Source organism: Sapajus apella, unplaced genomic scaffold, assembly GCF_009761245.1.
Source record: "Sapajus apella isolate SASKATOON/1434 unplaced genomic scaffold, GSC_monkey_1.0 scaffold269, whole genome shotgun sequence".
Lineage (NCBI taxonomy): Eukaryota > Metazoa > Chordata > Mammalia > Primates > Cebidae > Sapajus > Sapajus apella.
The window spans coordinates 179,241-198,553 of NW_022437209.1; the positions used below are offsets into that span (position 1 = coordinate 179,241).

General features: G+C 40.9%; 1 protein-coding gene across 4 annotated transcripts in view; it reads left to right on the top strand.

Annotated features, from left to right (window-relative positions):
- Positions 1 to 19,313, top strand: part of SIN3A (SIN3 transcription regulator family member A) — an 88,621-nt gene that overhangs the window by 27,610 nt on the left and 41,698 nt on the right. For 2 of the 4 annotated variants that reach the window (XM_032271943.1, XM_032271942.1), the window contains exons 2-5: positions 1,100 to 1,321; positions 8,624 to 8,800; positions 16,732 to 16,838; positions 18,254 to 18,536. In XM_032271943.1, the coding sequence (XP_032127834.1) occupies positions 1,133 to 1,321; positions 8,624 to 8,800; positions 16,732 to 16,838; positions 18,254 to 18,536 (756 nt within the window). In that variant the 5' untranslated portion in view covers positions 1,100 to 1,132. The remainder of the gene's footprint in view (positions 1 to 1,099; positions 1,322 to 8,623; positions 8,801 to 16,731; positions 16,839 to 18,253; positions 18,537 to 19,313) is intronic. The other 2 variants (XM_032271944.1, XM_032271945.1) reach the window with 1 other exon arrangement.

The following is a 19,313-nucleotide window of genomic DNA, read 5'->3' on the forward strand; positions in this document are numbered from 1 at the left end:
AGGATATTACATAATGATAAAAGGATCAATGTAACAAGAAGAGCTAAAGATCCTAAATATATATGCACCCAATACAGGAATACCCAGATTTATAAGACTTATAAAGAGACTTAGACTCCCACACAATAATAGTGGGAGACTTCAACATCAATATTAGACAGATCAATGAGACAGAAAGTTAACATCAATATCCAGGACTTGAACTCAGATCTGGAACAAGTAGACTTAATTAACATTTATGGAACTCTCCACTTTAAATACACAAAATATACACTCTTACCAGTACCACATCACACCTATTTACAGGTTTAAATGAAATATTGGTTGGCTGCTTGTTATTTTCTTCCCTCATTTTTTTTTTCATGTCTCTATTATTAAACGCAATTATAGCCATACCCATTTTTAGACTGCATTCTAGCCCAGGCAATAAAGCAAGCCCCCTGTTCTCTCTTCCTCTTCCTCTTTCTTCCTCTCCTTCATTTTTTTTTCTTTTTTTTTTTTTTTTCATTTTTTTTTTTTTTTTTTTTTTTTTTTTTAAAAAAAAAAAAAGAAAGAAAAAGTAAAAAAAAAAAAAGGAAATGTACATAGCTTCTTAAATTGACAAGTCTAGAATCTTTTGTCTTCCCATTCCTGGCACAGTGTTCTTTCCATGATACCATTTTAATTGTTGAAACAAATTTTAAATTAGACCATAATTATAATAGTAGGTCTTGAGAAGATTTAAGAAGAAGCACTTGAATATTTTTGCAGCATGTGGATATGTAATAAATATTAGGAATGATAGCATTTGAGGAGAAAACTAGAGAATAAAGGGATAAAAGGTTGTGTTTATATATTAAATCGGAGCCTATTTTTCAACTTCACAGTACCAAATTAATTAAAACTGTCATTTAAATGTTTGTCTTTTTCAGTTATAACTTGTTCTTCACAATGTGTTCGGGGGTGTTTATGCTCACATGCACTTAAACTTCATCACTAAGATGAAATAGATTATCAGCTCTGGGAATCAAGCTTATACTAAACTTGGGTGACTCCTAAGTTGCATCCATCACACTGCAGTGAGAATTGACTTGCATGCTATTGCTTTTGGTTTCTGCAGGTTTTGTAGTGCATCCCTGAGCATGAGCGCAGAATGAAGCGGCGTTTGGATGACCAGGAGTCACCGGTGTATGCAGCCCAGCAGCGTCGGATCCCTGGCAGCACAGAGGCTTTTCCTCATCAGCACCGGGTGCTTGCCCCCGCCCCTCCTGTGTATGAAGCAGTGTCAGAGACCATGCAGTCAGCCACAGGAATTCAGTACTCTGTAACACCCAGCTACCAGGTAAGCTGGAGCCAACCAAGGGACTTGAGTGAGGGAGGAGGAATAATTTTAGACAATTAGAAAACATTTCTAAATACTGAATTAGATATTAAAAAATTGTGGAGTATGTGTAAGGTAAAAAAAAACAAACTTGTGTACTCACCATACAAGTTTATGGAAAGAGAATGTTATGGCCTTTGAAGTTCCCTGTGTATCCCTCTCTGATCCCTTCTTTTCCCTCCCTTCAGAGGTAGCCACTAATCTAAACTTTGTGTTTATCATTCCCTTGACTTTATTTACTTAAAAAAAATCTCTTAACATAATTGTTTAGTTTTGGTATTTCTGAAATTTCATATAAATGGAAACATTTTCTTTGATGCACTTTATTTTTTAAACTCCATATTTTTATAGATAGCTGTGATAACACCATTTTTACTCTGGTATGAATTAGATGCATGTACTCAATTTATTTGTCAGCTCTACTGTTGGACTATTGGGCCGTTTCCAGGTTTTTGCTTTTACAAAGGTGCTGCCATGAACATTCTCATGTTCTCTTAGTGCACTCAGTGGCAATTCATGACAAAATAAGAAGCTCGTGCCAGAATTTAAATCATCACACTTATTAAGACAGTTTTGCTATTTATTTTTAAAAATCAGTGATGGGCAGCAAAAAGTAATTTTAATTTTAAAAAGTAAAATAAAATAAAAGGCAGCTGAATTAAACATCATTATAGAGAAATATGGCTGACTCTTGGATAGTGTGAGGATTGATGCACTGACCCCTCACCCCCCAACCCCATGCAGTCAAAAATACATGTATAACTTTTTTTCTTTCTTTTTTTTTTTTCCTAAGAGATAGGGTCTTGTTCCGTGGCCCCTGGTGGGATGCAGTGGTATGATCATGGCTCACTGCAGCTCAAACTCTTAGGTTCAGGCAGCCCTCCCGTGCCTCAGCCTCCCTAGTAGCTGGGACTACAGGTGCCCACCATCATGCCTGGCTAATTTTTAAGATGTTTGTAGAGATGAGGTCTTGCTATATTGCCCAGGCTGGTCCTAAATTCTTGGCCCCAAGTTATCCTCCCCCATCAGCCTCTCAAAGAGCTGGGATTACAAGTCTGAGCCACTGCATCCAGCCCATATATAATTTTTGACTCCCCCAAAATTTAAATACAAATAGCCTATTGTTGACCAGAAGCTTTACCGATAACATAAATCGTTGGTTAGCATGTCTTCTGTATATTTGTCATATACTGTATTCTTACAATAATCTAGAGGAAAGAAAATATTAAGAAAATCATAAGTAAGAGAAAATATATCTACTATTCATTAAGTGGAAGTAGATCATCATAAAGATCTTCATCCTTGTCTTCACATTGAGTAGGCTGAGGAGGAGGGAGAAGGAAGATGAAGGATTAGTCTGGCCATCTCAGGGGTGGCAAAGGTGGGAGAAAATCCACGTATAAGTGAACTTGTGTTGTTGCTGGGTGCAGTGGCTCACACCCATAATCCCAACACTTGGGGAAGTTGGAAGCATGAGGATTGTCTGAGCCCAGGAGTTAGAGACTAGCCTGGGTAACATAGCAAGACCCTCTGTCTCCTAAAAATAAACAAAGATTAGCAGGACATAGTGGTGCACACTTGTGTTCCTAGCTTCTTGGGAGGCTGCAGTGAATTTGCTACCACACCCCAGCATGGGTGACAGTGTGAACTTGTCTGAAAAAGAAAGAAATAAATAATTTAATTAATTAATTAGAAAAACAAAACAACAACAACAAAAAACTAGCCCAGCATAGTGGTGTGCGTCTGTAGTCCTAACTACCTGGGAGACCGAGGTGAGAGGATTGCTCAAGCCCAGGAAGTCAAGGCTGCAGTGAGCTATGATCAAGCCACTATAGTTCAGACTGGACAACAGTGTAAGACCCCGTCTCTTTAAAAAGAAAACAAAACCCATATTATTCAAGGGTCAGCCATAGTTGGTTTACATTGTGGTGCAAACTCCTTATCCTGTTGCAAACCAGTCAGCAGGTTTGAGGACATAGAGGAGTTTCTCAAGTACCTATGAAAGGGATTGCTGGGGCACAGGGTATATGCATCTTTAGCGAGTACTGCCAAATTGTTTTTAGAAGGTATACCACTTTAAATTCCCCCAAGCATTGCATATTTCTGTTGTTCTATGTCCTGACCAACACTGATCATTCATCTGTTACTCTGTTTTGTAGAAGTGAGGAATTTGCTTTTTGCCCATTTTTGTTTAACAAAAGTTTATCACTTTGGTTTTTAAAACTTATTTTATTTTTATTTTTTCGGGACAGAGTTTTGCTTTTATCTCCCAGGCTGGAGGGCAGTGGTACAATCTCGGTTCACTGCAGCCTCCACCTCTCAGATTCAAGCGATTCTCCTGCTTCAGCCTCCCAAGTAGCTGGAATTACAGGTACCTTCTGCCACATCTGGCTAATTTTTTGTATTTTTAATAGAGGTGGGTTTCACCATGTTGGCCAGGCTGGTCTTGAACTCCTGACTTCAGGTGATCTGCCCCTCTCGGCCCCACAAAGTGCTGGGATTACAGGCGTGAGCCACGGTGTCTGGCCTATTTTATTTTATTTTACTTTATTTTTTAAGATAGGATCTCGGTTTGTTGCCCAGGTTGGAGTACAGTGGTGCGATCTCAGCTCACTGTAACCTCCGCCTCCTGGGTTGAAGCGATTCTCCTGCCTAAGCCTCCTAAGTAGTTGGGATTACAGGCATGCACCACCACACCCAGCTAATTTTTGTATTTTTAGTAGAGACAGGGTTTCACCATGCTGGCCAGGCTGGTCTCAAACTCCTGACTGGGCTGGTCTCAAACTCCTGACCTCAGATAATCTGCCAGCCTCTACTTTCCAAAGTGTTGGAATTATGGGCATGAGCCACTGCACCCGGCCTTATTTTATTTTTTGAGATGGAATCTTGCTCTGTTGCCTGGACTGGAGTGCAGTGGCACGATCTTGGCTCACTACAACATCTGCCTCCCGGGTTCAAGTGATTCTTGCATCTCAGCCTCTCAAGTAGCTGAGATTACAGGTGCATGCCACTACGCCCAGCTAATTTTTGTTTTTTTTTTTTTTGAGATGGAGTCTCACTCTGTTGCCCATGCTTGAGTGCATTGGTGCACTTTCGGCTCATTGCAACCTCCGCCTCCCGGGTTCAAGTGATTCTCCTGCCTCAGCCTCCTGAGTAGCTGGGATTACAGGCGCCCACCACCATGCCAGGCTAATTTTTTTTGTATTTTTAGTAGAGATGGGGTTTCACCATGTTGGTCAGGCTGGTCTCGAACTCCTGACCTCATGATCCCGCCCACCTCGGCCTCCCAAAGTGCTGGCATTACAGGCGTGAGCCACCATGCCCAGCCTAATTTTTGTATTTTTAATAGAGATGGGTTTTTGCCATGTTGGCCAGGCTGGTTTTGAACTCCTGGTTTCAAGTGATCTGCCCACCTTGGCCTCCCAAAGTGCTGGAATTACAGGTGTGAACCACTGCGCCTGGCCATACTTGGTTGTTTTTTTTTTTTAAGAAAGAATAGAAAATCACTTTTTCTCTCTCACCCCTCGGATTTTCTCCCACTGGTGAATTTCTTCGGCATCCAGTTTTGTTATCTGTATCAACCTATATAGCTATCTAAATTCACTTTTTTTTTTTTTTTTTTTTTTTGAGACAGTGTCACACTCTTGCACAGGCTGGAATGCCATGGCATGATCTTGGCTCACTGCAACCTTCACCTCCTGGGCTCGAGCAATCCTCCCACCTCAGTCTCCTAAGTAGCTGGGTCTACAAGTGCACGCCACCTTTGGCTAATTTTCGTATATTTTTTAGAGAGAGCATTTCACCATGTTGCCCAGGCTGGTCTAGAACTCCTGGACTCAAGTGATCTGCCTGCCTTGGCCTCCCAGAGTGCTGGGATTATAGGCGTGAGTCACTGCGGCTGGCCTTTCCACTTTTTTGGGATGCAATTTGGATCGTACAGTACATACTGTTCTGCCATTTACTCTTTTTATTTAATATGTAGTGGATGTCTTTCTACTTCAACGTATAGCTGGTCTGGAGAGGCCTTCAACCTCACTTGTTAGTGACCTTAAAAAGGTATGGCTGGTACTGGGAGTATAAACTGAGGTAATCTTATTTGAGAGTGATTTGGCAGTTTGTGTCAGATTCTTTTGTTACTTTTTGATCTGGCAATTCCATTTCTAATAATTTAGTATAAAAATACAAATAGGGAAATGCAGTTGAAGTAGGAAATGGTCATTCCTTAGGTGTCAGTCTTCCTTAGGGGTCCCCTTGAAGCATTCTAATGCCTTCCTGTGGGGCTAGGGCAGCGCTCAGAAGACTGCCAACAGATGGCATTTTTTAGGACTTGGAAGGAAAAAAAGTTGCTTGTTTTCCTTGGGTGATTACTTTCATTATCCAGACAGGTTAATGACTATTTCCTACATGTGGGATAATTACATTTTTTCCATATGGAAACTATGTGCTTGTATAAAACTAACCACCTAAACTCCAAGTCAGTTTTGTAAAAGCCTGTAAACCTGTATACATGTGGAATATAGAAACTCAGAATAATAGCCCATGTTGAAGTATATTAGAGCTTTTAGAATTGTCTAAATAGTTTCTTTTACTCTTAATTTACCTTGCATTGTTTCTGTGGATTTATGCATAGTCACTCAGTTTCTCCCTCTCCCTCATTTCTTCATCTCCCTCCAGGATAATTGTTATAAATGTAAGGATTTGAAAACAGTTTTACTCACTCTTAAATTGTAGTATAAAATTTAACATTGCTTAGAGAAAGAAAGTTTCATGTTATTTAGTCTCCTTATTTTGGGGATGGGGCACTCAGGCATTTGGTCAGATTGTTGTTTTCCATGGTGATCAACAGGTCTGAAAAAGGGGGAAAAAAAGCTCTGAAATTTTTTATAGCATTTCTTGCAATAGATATAGAAGGAAGGTGGGTGTGGCTTTTATTTTCTCAAACTTAAAAGAAGAGAAAGATTGAGATAAAAGAATAGAAAAGACATTTGTTTGAGGCCAAACCACCAACAATTTGGAAAAAAAAATTTTTACATTCGATATAATGCTTGTAGCAAACCAAGATAAGCAAAATAAATTAGGCCAGTCATGGTGGCTCACACTTGTAATCCCAGCACTTTGGGAGTTCAGAGCGGGAGGATTATTTGAGGTCAGGAGTTCGAGACCAGCCTGACCAACGTGGTGAAACCCTATCTCTACTAAACACACTATAAGAATAGAAAGAAACAAAATAAAAGTCATCTATAATTTTGTAGCCACAAGATTAAATGCTAACATTTTGTTATGTATCAGTTGTCTAGGGTTTAAAATCTTTATCATACTGCTTTGTAATGTGCTTTTATTTATTTATTTATTTGGGACAGGGTCTTGCTCTGTCACCCAGTGTAACGTGCTTTAAAAAGTTATTTAAAAGTTTAAGTCTATAGACAGTACATGAATACATTCAACTTGTGGATTATGGACTTTTTTTCAGGTTTAAATATATTCATCTATATCACTGCTATTGAAAGCGTGGCTTACAAATGATAATCTGTATCCTTTGTTTCTAGTCTTTAATGACTTAAGCATAGAAATTCAGAGTGTTTGGAAACAATTCTAGCAATTGGACATTACCTTTTATTTTTAAAATGAAGTAATGAAAGTTACATAGTGGCTTATGCCTGGGACCCGCACTGTGAGGGGCCAAGGCAGGTGAACTGCATGCCCAAGAGTTCGAGACCAGCCTGGGCAACATGATGAAACCCTGTTTATACAAAAAGTACAGCAATTAACCAGGCATGGTGGTATGTGCCTGTAGTCCCAGCTACTCAGAAGCCTGGGCTGGGAGGATCATTTGAGCCTGGGGAGGTCGAGGCTGCAGTGAGCCATAATTGTACCACTGCACTCCAGCCTGGGTGAGAGGGTGGGACGCCATTTCAATTAAAGAAAAAGAAAATGATGGGTTTATGTATTTTTTATTTCACTTTCACAGTAATTTATTTTTATTGGATTCTTATAAAAGTTGTGGTCCTTGATGGATTGGGAATTTTAAGAAAAATCTTATACCCCAGATAGTTTGAAATAAACTATAATTTTTTTCTTCCTTTTAGAGACAGAGTCTTGCTTTGTTGTCTAGGCTGGAATGCAGTGGTGCCATCTCAGCTCACTGCGACTTCCACCTCCCAGGTTTAAGTGATTGTCGTGCCTCAGCTTTCCAGTAGCTGGGATTACAGATATGTGTCACCACGTTCGGCTAATATTTTTGGTATTTTTAGTAGAGATGGGTCTCCTCATGTTGGCCAGGCTGGTCTCTAGCTCCTGGACTCAAGTGATCCACCTGCCTGGGCCTCCCAAAGTGCTGGTTTTAGGTGTGAGCCACTGTGCCCAGCTAAACTATGCAATTTTTAATAGCTACAAATAATGCTATTGCCGGGCACGGTGGCTCAAGCCTGTAATCCCAGCACTTTGGGAGGCCAAGGCGGGTGGATCACGAGGCCAAGAGATCGAGACCATCCTGGTCAACACAGTGAAACCCCGTCTCTACTAAAAATACAAAAAATTAGCTGGGCATGGTGGCGCGTGCCTGTAATCCCAGCTACTCTGGAAGCTGAGGCAGGAGAATTGCCTGAACCCAGGAGGCGGAGGTTGCAGTGAGCCGAGATCGCGCCATTGCACTCCAGCCTGGGTAACGACAGCGAAACTCCGTCCCCCCAAAAAAAAAATAATAATAATAATAATGCTGTTATAACATGGGTGGGTTGTAATTTATTATTTCACCAGTTCCTTTTGTGGAAAGTTTGGGTTTCTTTTTCTTTCTTTTCCTTTTTTTTTGAAATAGGGTCTCACTTTATCACTCAGGCTAGAGAGCAGTGGCGTGATAACAGCTCACTGCAGCCTTGAACTTGTGGACTCAAGCAGTTCTCCTTTACCTCTAGAGTAGGTGTGACCACAGGCGCATGTCACCACAACTAGCCAATTTTTTTATTTTTTGTGGAGATGGTATGTATCTCACTTTGTTGCCCAGGCTGTCTTTTCTCTTTTTAGAGACATGGTCTCACTCTGCGGTCCAAGCTGGAGTGCCGTGGTATGATCATAGCTCACTGCAGCCTTGAACTCCTGAGTTTAGGTGATCTTCCCATGTAGGTGAGATAGGTGTGAGCCGTCACACCCAGCAGAAATTTGGGTTACCAGTTAATTATCTTTGTGTATTTATGTTAGTTGTCTAGACACATTTAGGGAAGAATGTACAAGCCTTGAAGTTTCTTGTCTGTATTTTGTTCACCACAGGTTTCAGCCGTGCCACAGAGCTCCGGCAGTCATGGGCCCACCATAGCAGCAGTTCATAGCAGCCATCATCACCCAACAGCTGTGCAGCCCCACGGAGGCCAGGTGGTCCAGAGTCATGCTCATCCAGCCCCACCAGTTGCACCAGTGCAGGGACAGCAGCAGTTTCAGAGGCTAAAGGTGGTATTCGGCTCCTTTTCTTGAGTCAAAAAGTTTATCTTTAGCAGGAAGTATTGGCTGCAGCTTATCGGTTGTGGTGGTGTGACTTTTAACCTGAGATACTAGGTATTGAATCTCAAGTTTTACCTTGTTTTTGCTTTGTGAAATTTGCTTACGTTTCCTATCTTGGCACCAGTGCCTGATCCAGAGAAGAATATACTCAAATGTTTGTGGATTGTATGAATGCTTGTCATTTAAATGTTATCAGGATTGAGGGGCCATTTTCATACAAAATAAACCTTAAAATCCATTTTTTGGCTGCTTCCTTTTGAACTCTCTATTGAACACACATATGGTTGGCTACAGGTTTGTTCAGTAAATTGGCCCAGTAATATTGTTATTAAATCTTTTTTTTTTTTTTTTTGAGACAGAGTCTCTCTCTGTCACCCAGGCTGGAGTGCAGTGGCATGATCTTGGTTCACTGCAACCCATACCTCCCAAGTTCAAGCCATTCTTCAGTCTCAGCTTCCTGAGTAGTTGGAATTACAGGTACACGCTGCCATGCCCGGCTAATTTTTTGTATTTTTTTTTTTTTAGTAGACATGGGGTTTCACCGTGTTCCTCAGGCTGGTCTTGAACTCCTGAACTCAGGCAGCCCACCCGCCTTGACCTCCCACAGTGCTGGGATTACGGGCACTTTATTTAAAAATATTTTAATTTTATTGTTAATTAAAAAAAAAAAATTTCTAGAGATGGTGTCTCACTATGTTGCCCAGGCTGGTCTCAAACTTCTGGCCTCAAGTGATCCTCCCATCTTGGCCTTCTAAAGTGTTGGGATTACAGGTGCGAGCCACCATGCACAGTTCATGCCTATAACGTTTTATTACCTTCATCTTTTTATTCCTGTTTATGAATAGCTGAACTGACTCACATCTTCAGGTCCGTGCTTAGTAAAACACATGCTCCTTTTGGGGGGAATCTTTATAAAGTTTGGGGAAAACTATAACTGTGAATGAATTATCAGTGTTTTCTTATTTCCTGCTGAGTATGTGTGGTAAGTTTCCAGTGCTTTGAAATTCTTGAGGCACCTGTGGAGAAGTGAAGCTTGTGTTCTCAGCTAAGCTTGTGTCTCTGACAACTTGAATGTTACCTTTCAAAATGTATGATTGTTGCAGCAAGTGTTAAGGTTTCAGTTTTTAATTTTATGTTTATGTAAAATCGAGTTCAGGAAATAATAAATGGAGGAACTCTGAAGTGATGTTAAGTCTTGATTTGGTTATAGTAGCCTACTTAAGTTGCTTGCAGGCAGGAATGAGCAATAAACCCTTGAAGGACACATCCATATGCAGCAATAGTTCTGTCTTCTGTTTTCCCTGACACTTATTTAGTTCTTAGTGATCCCTGTCCTCATTGGTGTGGATTCTTGGGAACTTGTTTAATATTGGCCTAAGGACATTAAATGCCACATAAATATTATAAAGTACAGCAAAGCTAAGTGATTTAGAGGAATTTTGTACAATGTACTCTCTATATTGGCTTATATAATATTGACTAATGCATGGTCTTTAAAGAGAGTACAGATTTTTTAGGCCTGAAGCTTCACTCTGGATTCTGTCTTTGGGAAAATGTCTCTAGGGAATATTGTCTGTAAGGAATTTTTTAAGATTTTTCCTTAAAAAATTTCACTCTCTTGTAAAGTGATGGCTGTGTACCAAAACGTATTATTGCTGTGGGAGTAGCACTTTAACTAAGTCCTGAAAATACATATTTTTTTAAACTTGGTTACAAGTGATTTCTTCTATTAACACTATATATTGAGTGGTTACACTTTAATGTTGCAAAATAGCTTATAAACTTGGTATTAAACTAACAAAAACATATTTATTTCTATAGCCTTTTTCTTTTTTTTTTTTGAGACGGAGTTTCGCTCTTGTTACCCAGGCTGGAGTGCAATGGCGCGATCTCGGCTCACCGCAACCTCCGCCTCCTGGGTTCAGGCAATTCTCCTGCCTCAGCCTCCTGAGTAGCTGGGATTACAGGCACGCGCCACCATGCCCAGCTAATTTTTTGTACTTTTAGTAGAGACGGGGTTTCACCATGTTGACCAGGATGGTCTCGATCTCTTGACCTCGTGATCCACCCGCCTTGGCCTCCCAAAGTGCTGGGATTACAGGCTTGAGCCACCGCGCCCGGCCTTCTATAGCCTTTTTCAGTCAACTCTCAAAGCACGACATCAGTTTTTACCTTCCTCACAGGAGTCTTTGGTATAAGTATGTGGATTATGTTTTGTTTGTTTTACGGAAACTGTCAAGGAAACAAGGAAGGGTTTTGGATTTGGGGTCATAGAATGAGTCATGGATAGAGTTAGGATTTCTTCCTGTCTTCATTTAGTCACAAGGTCTTGACTATATTCCTGCATAAAATAACTTGTTGAATTTCCTTTCTAATGTGGAGAGGTAAATGCTTCTTGTGCCTCCAAGTAATTTAACTAAGTATTCGCACATTGCCTGCCATTTTTGGATCAGTCATAAAATGCATTACAGGCATTTAAATCAAGTTCAATAAATCATTTGTATTCTGCAATAAGGTAACATTCAGGCTTGGGCATGGTGGCTGACACCTGTAATCCCAGCACTTTGGGAGGCCAAGGCGGGTGGATCACCTGAGGTCGGAAGTTCAAGACCAGCCTGACCAACATGGTGAAACCACATCTCTATTAAAAATACAAAATGAGCCAGGCGTGGTGGCACATGCCTGTAATCCCAGCTACTTGGGAGGCTGAGGCCGGAGAATCATTTGAAACCAGGAGGCAGAGGTTGCAGTGAGCCAAGATCATACCACTGCATTCAAGTCTGGGCAACAAGAGCGAAACTCTGTCTCAAAAAAATAAAAAAAGAAACGTTCAGTGAAAATGCTTACACATTACATCAAGCCTCAACATTGTCCTTTGTTTGTTTTTCATAGCTTGGTGGTGACAAGAAGGGATATGAGTGATTTGAGGCATGATTGGTGATAGTTATTTATTGAACGTCAGCAACAGTGATATTTGGTATATATTTAGCAAGTTCTCTTTACAGTTGCTTGTGTGTTTCTCTAACAAGATTGTAGACTTCAGGAGGTTCAGGGCCTTAACTTAATAGTAAAATCCTGTTGAAGCGAGCTAAGAAACTTGATTAGCAGAGTCTAAGGGTCTCTGCAAGTGCTTCCTTAAATTGGTAGCTTCTAAATAACGACATCCAAGGTTTTTTTTTTATTAAGTTGTGCTTCCTAGAACTGTATACATGCATTTATAGAGAGTTTATGTAAGAGTTGGACTATGCTTCAGGTGATGGGAGAATTTCCTCACTATTATTGCATATAGGTGTCTTACTTATTATGTGAGTGTCATGCAGGGTTTTTAATTCTATAACTAATTTTTCTTTTACTTTTTTTTGGAGACAGAATTTCACACTGTTGCCCAGGCTGGAGTGCAGTGGTGCAATGTCAACTCACTGCAACCTCCCCAGCCTGGGTTCAAGTGATTCTTGTGGCTCAGTCTCCCAAATAGCTGGGATTACAGGCGTGTGCCACCATGCCTACCTAATTATTATTATTTTTTTTTTTTTTTTTTTTTTTTTTTTTTTTAGTAGAGATGGGGTTTGCCATGTTAGCCAGGCTGCTCTCAAACTCCTGGCCTCAAGGGATCCACCCTCCTTGGCCTCCAAAAGTCCTTGGATTACAGGTGTAAGCCATTGTACCCAGCCTATAACTAATTTTTAAACAGTGGTTTGCTGTGACTTTCAGTACCTTTTTCTTTCAGACATACATGTATCACACATAAATGCTTTCTTTTGTTTTCTGTACTTTTCCCCTCTCTGCAGTAGTTACCTTATATCATGTCTTATTGATAACTCTTCTTTTGTCATAAAGATGCATGCTATTCTTAAATATCTTCCAAAATCCTGGTTCCTTTTGCAAACTTAATGCATTTTGTGTTCACTTAAGTTGGTCATTTATTAATGAAACATTACAGTATGGAAAGTTTAGAATATGAAGTAAATAGTCCATTGAATTTCAACAGAAATTGTCATATTTGTATAGAAAAACTAACCATCAAACAAGTGGGTATTGAAACCATCTGATTTCTAGCAACACTGAAACCCTGATTAACCATGGCCGTAATGGAAGTCTGAAGAAGAGCCATTTGTCTTAATCCATTAGTGTTGCTAAAACAAAATACCTGAGACTGAGTCATCTATTTCTAAATAATAAAAGTTTATTTCTCACAGTTCTAGAGAAGTTCCAGGGGCTGGGAAATCTAAAATTAAGGTGCTGGCTGGGTACAGTATCTCACACCTGTAATACCAGCACTTTGGGAAGCTGAGGTAGGTGGATCATTAGAGGTCAGGAGTTTAAGACCAGCCTAGCCAACATGGTGAAACCATGTCTCTACTAAAAATACAAAAAAATGAGCCAGACATGGCGGCGCTCCTGTTATCCCAGCTACTCTGGAGGCTGAGACAGGAGAATCTCTTGACTCTAGGAGGTGGAGGTTGCAGTGAGCTGAGATTGTGCCACTGCACTCCAGCCTGGGTGACAGAGTAAGACCCTATCTCAAAAAAAAAAATAGATAAATAAAATTAAGTTGGTTTCGTGTCTGGTCAGGGCCTGAACTCCGCTTCCAAGATGGTGCCTGAATGCTCTGTCCTCACACTGTGAAAGGCCAAAGGGACAAACACTAGTTCACTCCAGCCCTTTTATAAGGTCCCTAATCCCATTCATGAGGGCTCCATAGTCACTTTCTGAAGGCCTCACTTCTTAATATCACATTGGTAATTTTCAGCTTAAGAATTTTGGGGAACACATTCAGACCATAGTACCAGTTACTGATTGATTTGAATGTAAATGTCCCATTTTGCAACATATTGAAAGACTATCTCTGGCTGGCTGGTTCACACCTGTAATCCAGCACTTTGGGAGGCTGTGGCAGGCAGATCACTTGAGATCAGTAGTTCAAGACCAGCCTGCCCAACAGGGTGAAACCCCATCTCTACTAAAAATACAAAAAAATAGCCGGATGAGGTGACATGCGCCTGTAATCCCAGCTACTCGGGAGGCTGAGACGGGAGAACCGCTTGAACCCAGGAGGCAGAAGTTGCAGTGAGCCAAGATTGCTCCATTGCACTCCAGCCTGGGAGACAAGGCGAGACTCTGTCTCAAAAAAAAAGAGAAAGAATTGCTTATATCACATCAAATGTTTATTTCTGAAGTTTCTTATACCTGATATTTTGTGTAATTTGAAACATTTAGACTTCAATTAAACTACCAAAAAAACCTTATTCATCTCAGAGTATATAGGAAACACCTAGTGGGCATTTCCTTTGGGTGTCTCTCTCCTAAATCAGACTCATAGCTTAGCCTTTTCCAACCTGTTCTTTGTGATAGGTCACTTTTATTCTCCCCAAGCCAAACTGTATCAAACTTTATATTAAAGTACTTCCCACACGCAATCACGGTATTTCAGGCAGGACGTGGACAGACAATCCTTAACAATGAGCTACCAAAAAACCAAAAATCCACTATAAAACCCAATGAAGTCTTCATTTGATGCTCTGAACAGGGCAAGTTTAGAGTGAAGGTTGACATTTCACATTTAGCACGTTGTTTAACAACTTTTCATGAGCTGACCCTGATTTTCAGGAAGTAAAATGAAAATGGCAGGATTTTTCTGAAGATCCCACAGTCTAGAAAAGGAACCACTGCTCTTGAGGGCTGCCATCTCAGTGGCATCACTGGAAAGTTTGATTGCCTGACACACTGGCAACCAGTTATTTGGGGTTAGGTCCCAACAGGTGTCTGAGCATAAGGGAGTTAAGTCTATGCTGAAGGTGGGAAGGGAGAACAGGACATAAAAATGAATTTGGTTTTCCATCCCACGAGGTGTTTGTGCCAAGGTGGCCATGTGTGTCAAAAGTCAGGGAATCTAGGCCAGGTGTGGTGGCTCACGCCTATAATCCCAGGACTTTGGGAGGCTGAGGGAGGTGGATCTGGATCACTTGTGTTCAGGAGTTCGAGACCAGCCTGGCCAACATGGTGAAACCCTGTCTCTACGAAAGATACAAAAATTAGCTAGGTGTGATGACAGGCGCCTGTAATCCCAGCTACTTGGGAGGCTGAGGCAAGAAAGTCACTTGAACCCGGGAGGCAGAGGTTACATTTAGCTGAGATCACGCCACTGCACTCCAGCCTGGGCAACAAGAGCAAAATTCTGTCTCAAAAATAATAAATAAATAAAATTAGGGAATCTCTTCTGTAAGCCAAAGGAAGTCTCTCAAAACTAGAAGGGAAAGGTGTTTTCCTCACATCAATCCAGCTTCAAAGACACTCTGTTAGTGACCTGTGATCCTTCCCTCCAAAACACCAATGCAATGTTCTATGTGCTAACAACATAGCATTAAAAAAAGCAAAACTCTGCATTTTTATAAAGCTTGATTTAAATAATGGTATTTCAAAATTTACACACTTCATAATTATAGTTCAAACTTTCCAGTTACCAGAAGTGCAGTTACCAAAAATGCACACTTTTCACTTGGCATCTCCAGCACCTTCAGCTTTCTGTGCCTGGTCTGTTTTGGCATCTCCATTTTCTGCAAGGTTGTTTCCCTCCCTGTCAGTGTCAGCATTTTCTTTTTTCTCTTTGGGTACCGCTTCTCTCTTCTTTGTGTGGGGCCTTTTTAGGGTTGGGCTAGGGCTTTGAAGGATCAGGTTTAGCAGACAACCTTGCGGATCTTCTCTGGTTCATTCTTCACCTTGTCTCTGTCCCCTTCAGCATCCCCTTCAGGCTTTCTCTTGGCGTTGGTCTTGATGCAGCGGGATGTAAGTGCTGGGTGCAGGGTGTAGCGTGTGCTGGCTTTGATCAGTCCGGGAGTCACTCTCACCCCTTCTTCCTCACACTGCTCTGTGGTGGATCACTTTTGAATGCTGGCTCTCCCTTAGCTCCCGTATTCATTCAGTTCCCCAATTCTGTTACTTCTACTTGCCAAAAAGCTTTTTTATCTGTGCACTTCTCTGTTGTTCTGGGCCAGTACTATAATTCAAGCCACTGTTTTCACATGAGTTGTCCAGTTACTCCTGTAGCATAACTGGTCTTCCTACCTTCTTTCAATCTTTTCTGCTCCTCTGCCAATTTTTTTCTAGACACTGAAGTCAAATTGAGTACACAAAAATGCAGACGATAAAAATGTAAATTGCTTTTTCACAAGATTCACAAGTCCTTTCAGAATCCAGATCCTGCTTTTTTTTGTCTCATCTCTTGTTACTTTTCCTTCCAGTACTGTTCACTACAGATCCTCCAGCCAAACTAAACTCTTTTCAGATTTCAAATATCTCATATGGTATCCTGTCTAGGATCTTGTCCATGCTGCTTTCTTTGATTTTCTCCACTGGTCTTCACTTTTGTTAGCTTATACTCATCTTTAGGTCTCAGTTTACACATTATCTCCTAGGGAAGCCTCATTTATTTTGGTGGGGAAGACATGTCCTTCCCATGTCATCTCCAGGCATTGAGTGATTACCACGTTACCCGCTGTGTTATGGTTCCCAACTAGATAAGAACAAATGTCTATAGACGAGGGGGCTACAAATTATTTTTCATTGAATCCTTGGTACCCTCTTTGGGCCATGCATGTTGTATTTTAGTAGAGGCTTGTGTAATGAATCAGTGATATATCAGTTATTCTGCAATGATCATTCTGTTCAAAATAATCCAAGACAAGGCTACAGATTTTATGAGTATGTTAAGCTTGAGTTTATAAGTGGCATCCATACTAACTTTTAAGTATATGTTTAAGACGTTTTTATTTCACTTACTGTGTTAGCATATTTAGGCATAAATAATTTGGTTGTTGTTTTTTTTTTTTTATAATTGTTAGCTTATTTTCTTTTTATAACCTTGATATTTATCCCTGCTTCAGGTGGAAGACGCACTGTCCTATCTTGACCAGGTGAAACTGCAGTTTGGTAGTCAGCCTCAGGTCTACAACGATTTCCTTGACATCATGAAGGAATTTAAATCGCAGAGGTAAAAGATGTGTCATTGTACTCGACCTTTGTGTCTGACATGTTGATTTTGGAAGGAAGAGGATATAGTTTATTTACTGGAAGATAAAGGATGCTCCTTTTTGGGGCTGAATTTTCCAAATCATGCCTTTATTTTACGCATTCCTTTATTGATGGGAATTATGGCCACTAGACTTTTTTTGTCCCTATTGGTAAATTTTTCTTAACTAAATTTTGTCCAGTGCCTTGTCTCCATCAGGGAAGTAGCACTGGTAATGATTTAGGCTACTTGGTTTTTGAATTGGTTTATATTCTGGCATGCTTCACTGATATAAGAGTGTAACTCATCTGAACAATGCAGATGTGTGCTGAAATGATGTATAATGGTATATCAAAGATGGAATCTTATGTGGGATTTGTAGCTTTATATATATTGTCTGCATGTCTGCTTGGTGGGATTGTTACCACGAGCGTATATTCTGTTCAAAATTTTGACCAATACAAAAGTTAGCTGGGCGTGGTGGCGGGTGCCTGTAATCCCAGCTAGTTGGGAGGCTGAGGCAGGAGAATTTCTTAAACTCGGGAGGCGGAGGCTGCCTTGAGCCGAGATTGCAACACTGCACTCCAGCCTGGGCAACAGAATAAGACTATCTCAAAAAACAAAACAGAGCAAAAAAAAACAATGTGGCCAAGTTTTGAGTCTAAAGCAAAATGGCTTTGGAATTTCAGAGCTTTTTGCGTGTTAATTTTATAATGTGTAGATTGTTTATCTGTTTTCCTATTTAGAGAAAACCTAATAGAAAGTGAAATTTTGGCTGGGTGAGGTGGCTCACACCTGTAATCCCAGCACTTTGGGAGGCTGAAGTGGGCAGATCACCTGAGGTCAGGAGTTTCAGACCAGCCTGGCCAACATGTGGAAACCCCGTCTCTACCAAAAATACAAAAATTAGCCAGGCCTAGTGGCACATGCCTGTAATCCCAGCTACTCAGGAGGCAGAAGTTGCAGTGAGCCAAGTTCGTACCAGTGCACTCCAGTCTGGGCAACAGAGTGAGACTCCATCCGAAAAAAAAAAAAAACGCTGGGCATGGTGGCTCACGCCTGTAATCCCAGCACTTTGGAGGCCGAGGCAGGTGGCTCAAGAGGTCAGGAGTTCAATACCAGCCCGGCCAAGAGGGGAAAAACCCGTCTCTACTAAAAATACAAAAAAATTAGCCGGACATGGTGATACACACCTGTAACCCCAGCGACTCAGGAGGCTGAGGTGGAGAATTGATTAAACCTGGGAGGTGGTGGTTGCAGTGAACGAAGATCGTGCCACTGCACTCCAGCCTGTGCAACAGAGCGAGACCCTGTCTCAAAAAAAAAATGTGAAATTTTTTTCTTATGGGTGTTTGTTGAGCTTGCAGTCCATCACTTTTCTTTTTGTTTTTTATCAGCATCGACACTCCAGGAGTGATTAGTCGTGTGTCCCAGCTATTCAAAGGCCACCCTGACCTGATAATGGGATTCAACACCTTCTTGCCCCCTGGCTACAAAATTGAGGTGCAAACCAATGACATGGTGAATGTGACAACTCCTGGCCAGGTTCATCAGATTCCCACCCATGGCATCCAGCCCCAGCCTCAACCACCACCCCAACATCCTTCCCAGCCTTCAGCCCAGTCAGCCCCAGCTCCTGCCCAGCCAGCTCCTCAGCCCCCACCTGCCAAAGTCAGCAAGGTGAGCACTTGGAAAATATTGCATCAATGTGAATGCATCCCTAGAAAGCATTTTCCTTTGACATTTCCCTTTTATATAGAACTTAGATACTGAGACACAAGGTTACAAAGATTCATCAGAGAAAATGCAGTAGTCACTTCTCTATGACATGGTTCACATTGACACACCACTTACTTAGGTATCTGTTTAAATCAATACAACAACAACTTTCAAGGTTTTTGTCTTTACAGTTTCTGCTTATAAAACCATGTACATCCCAACAGGTAGCGACTTTGTTTAACAGTAATTGACAGCACAGACAGAAACCATCTTACCGTGGTCAAATTTTGCTACTGTCCACGTGGTTATCATTTTATGAAAGTTATTTCACTTACCAGATTATATCAAGCTAAGCAGAAGGTGTAATGAACAATCATGGTGGTGATGATGATGAAGATGGGGTGTTTTTTGTCTAGAACCACACTGTATATGACACAGTAGCCACTGGCCACGTAAGACTATTTAAATTTAAATTAAATTCAGTTTTTCAGTTGCACTAGCTTTCAAGTGCTCAGTAACTACATGTGGCTAGTGGCTATGTAAGACAGTGCAAATAAAGGACATTTCCATTATCTCAGTTCTACAGGACAGAGTTGGTGTAGAAGACTTTTTTATGTGGAGCTACTACAACAATTGAGGTGTCTTTTTTTTTTGACATCAAAAGGCTATGTAGAATGAGATTGTTTTTCTATTTGTACTTGTTGAGCTACTAAGCGTAAACATTGCATATGAAAAATT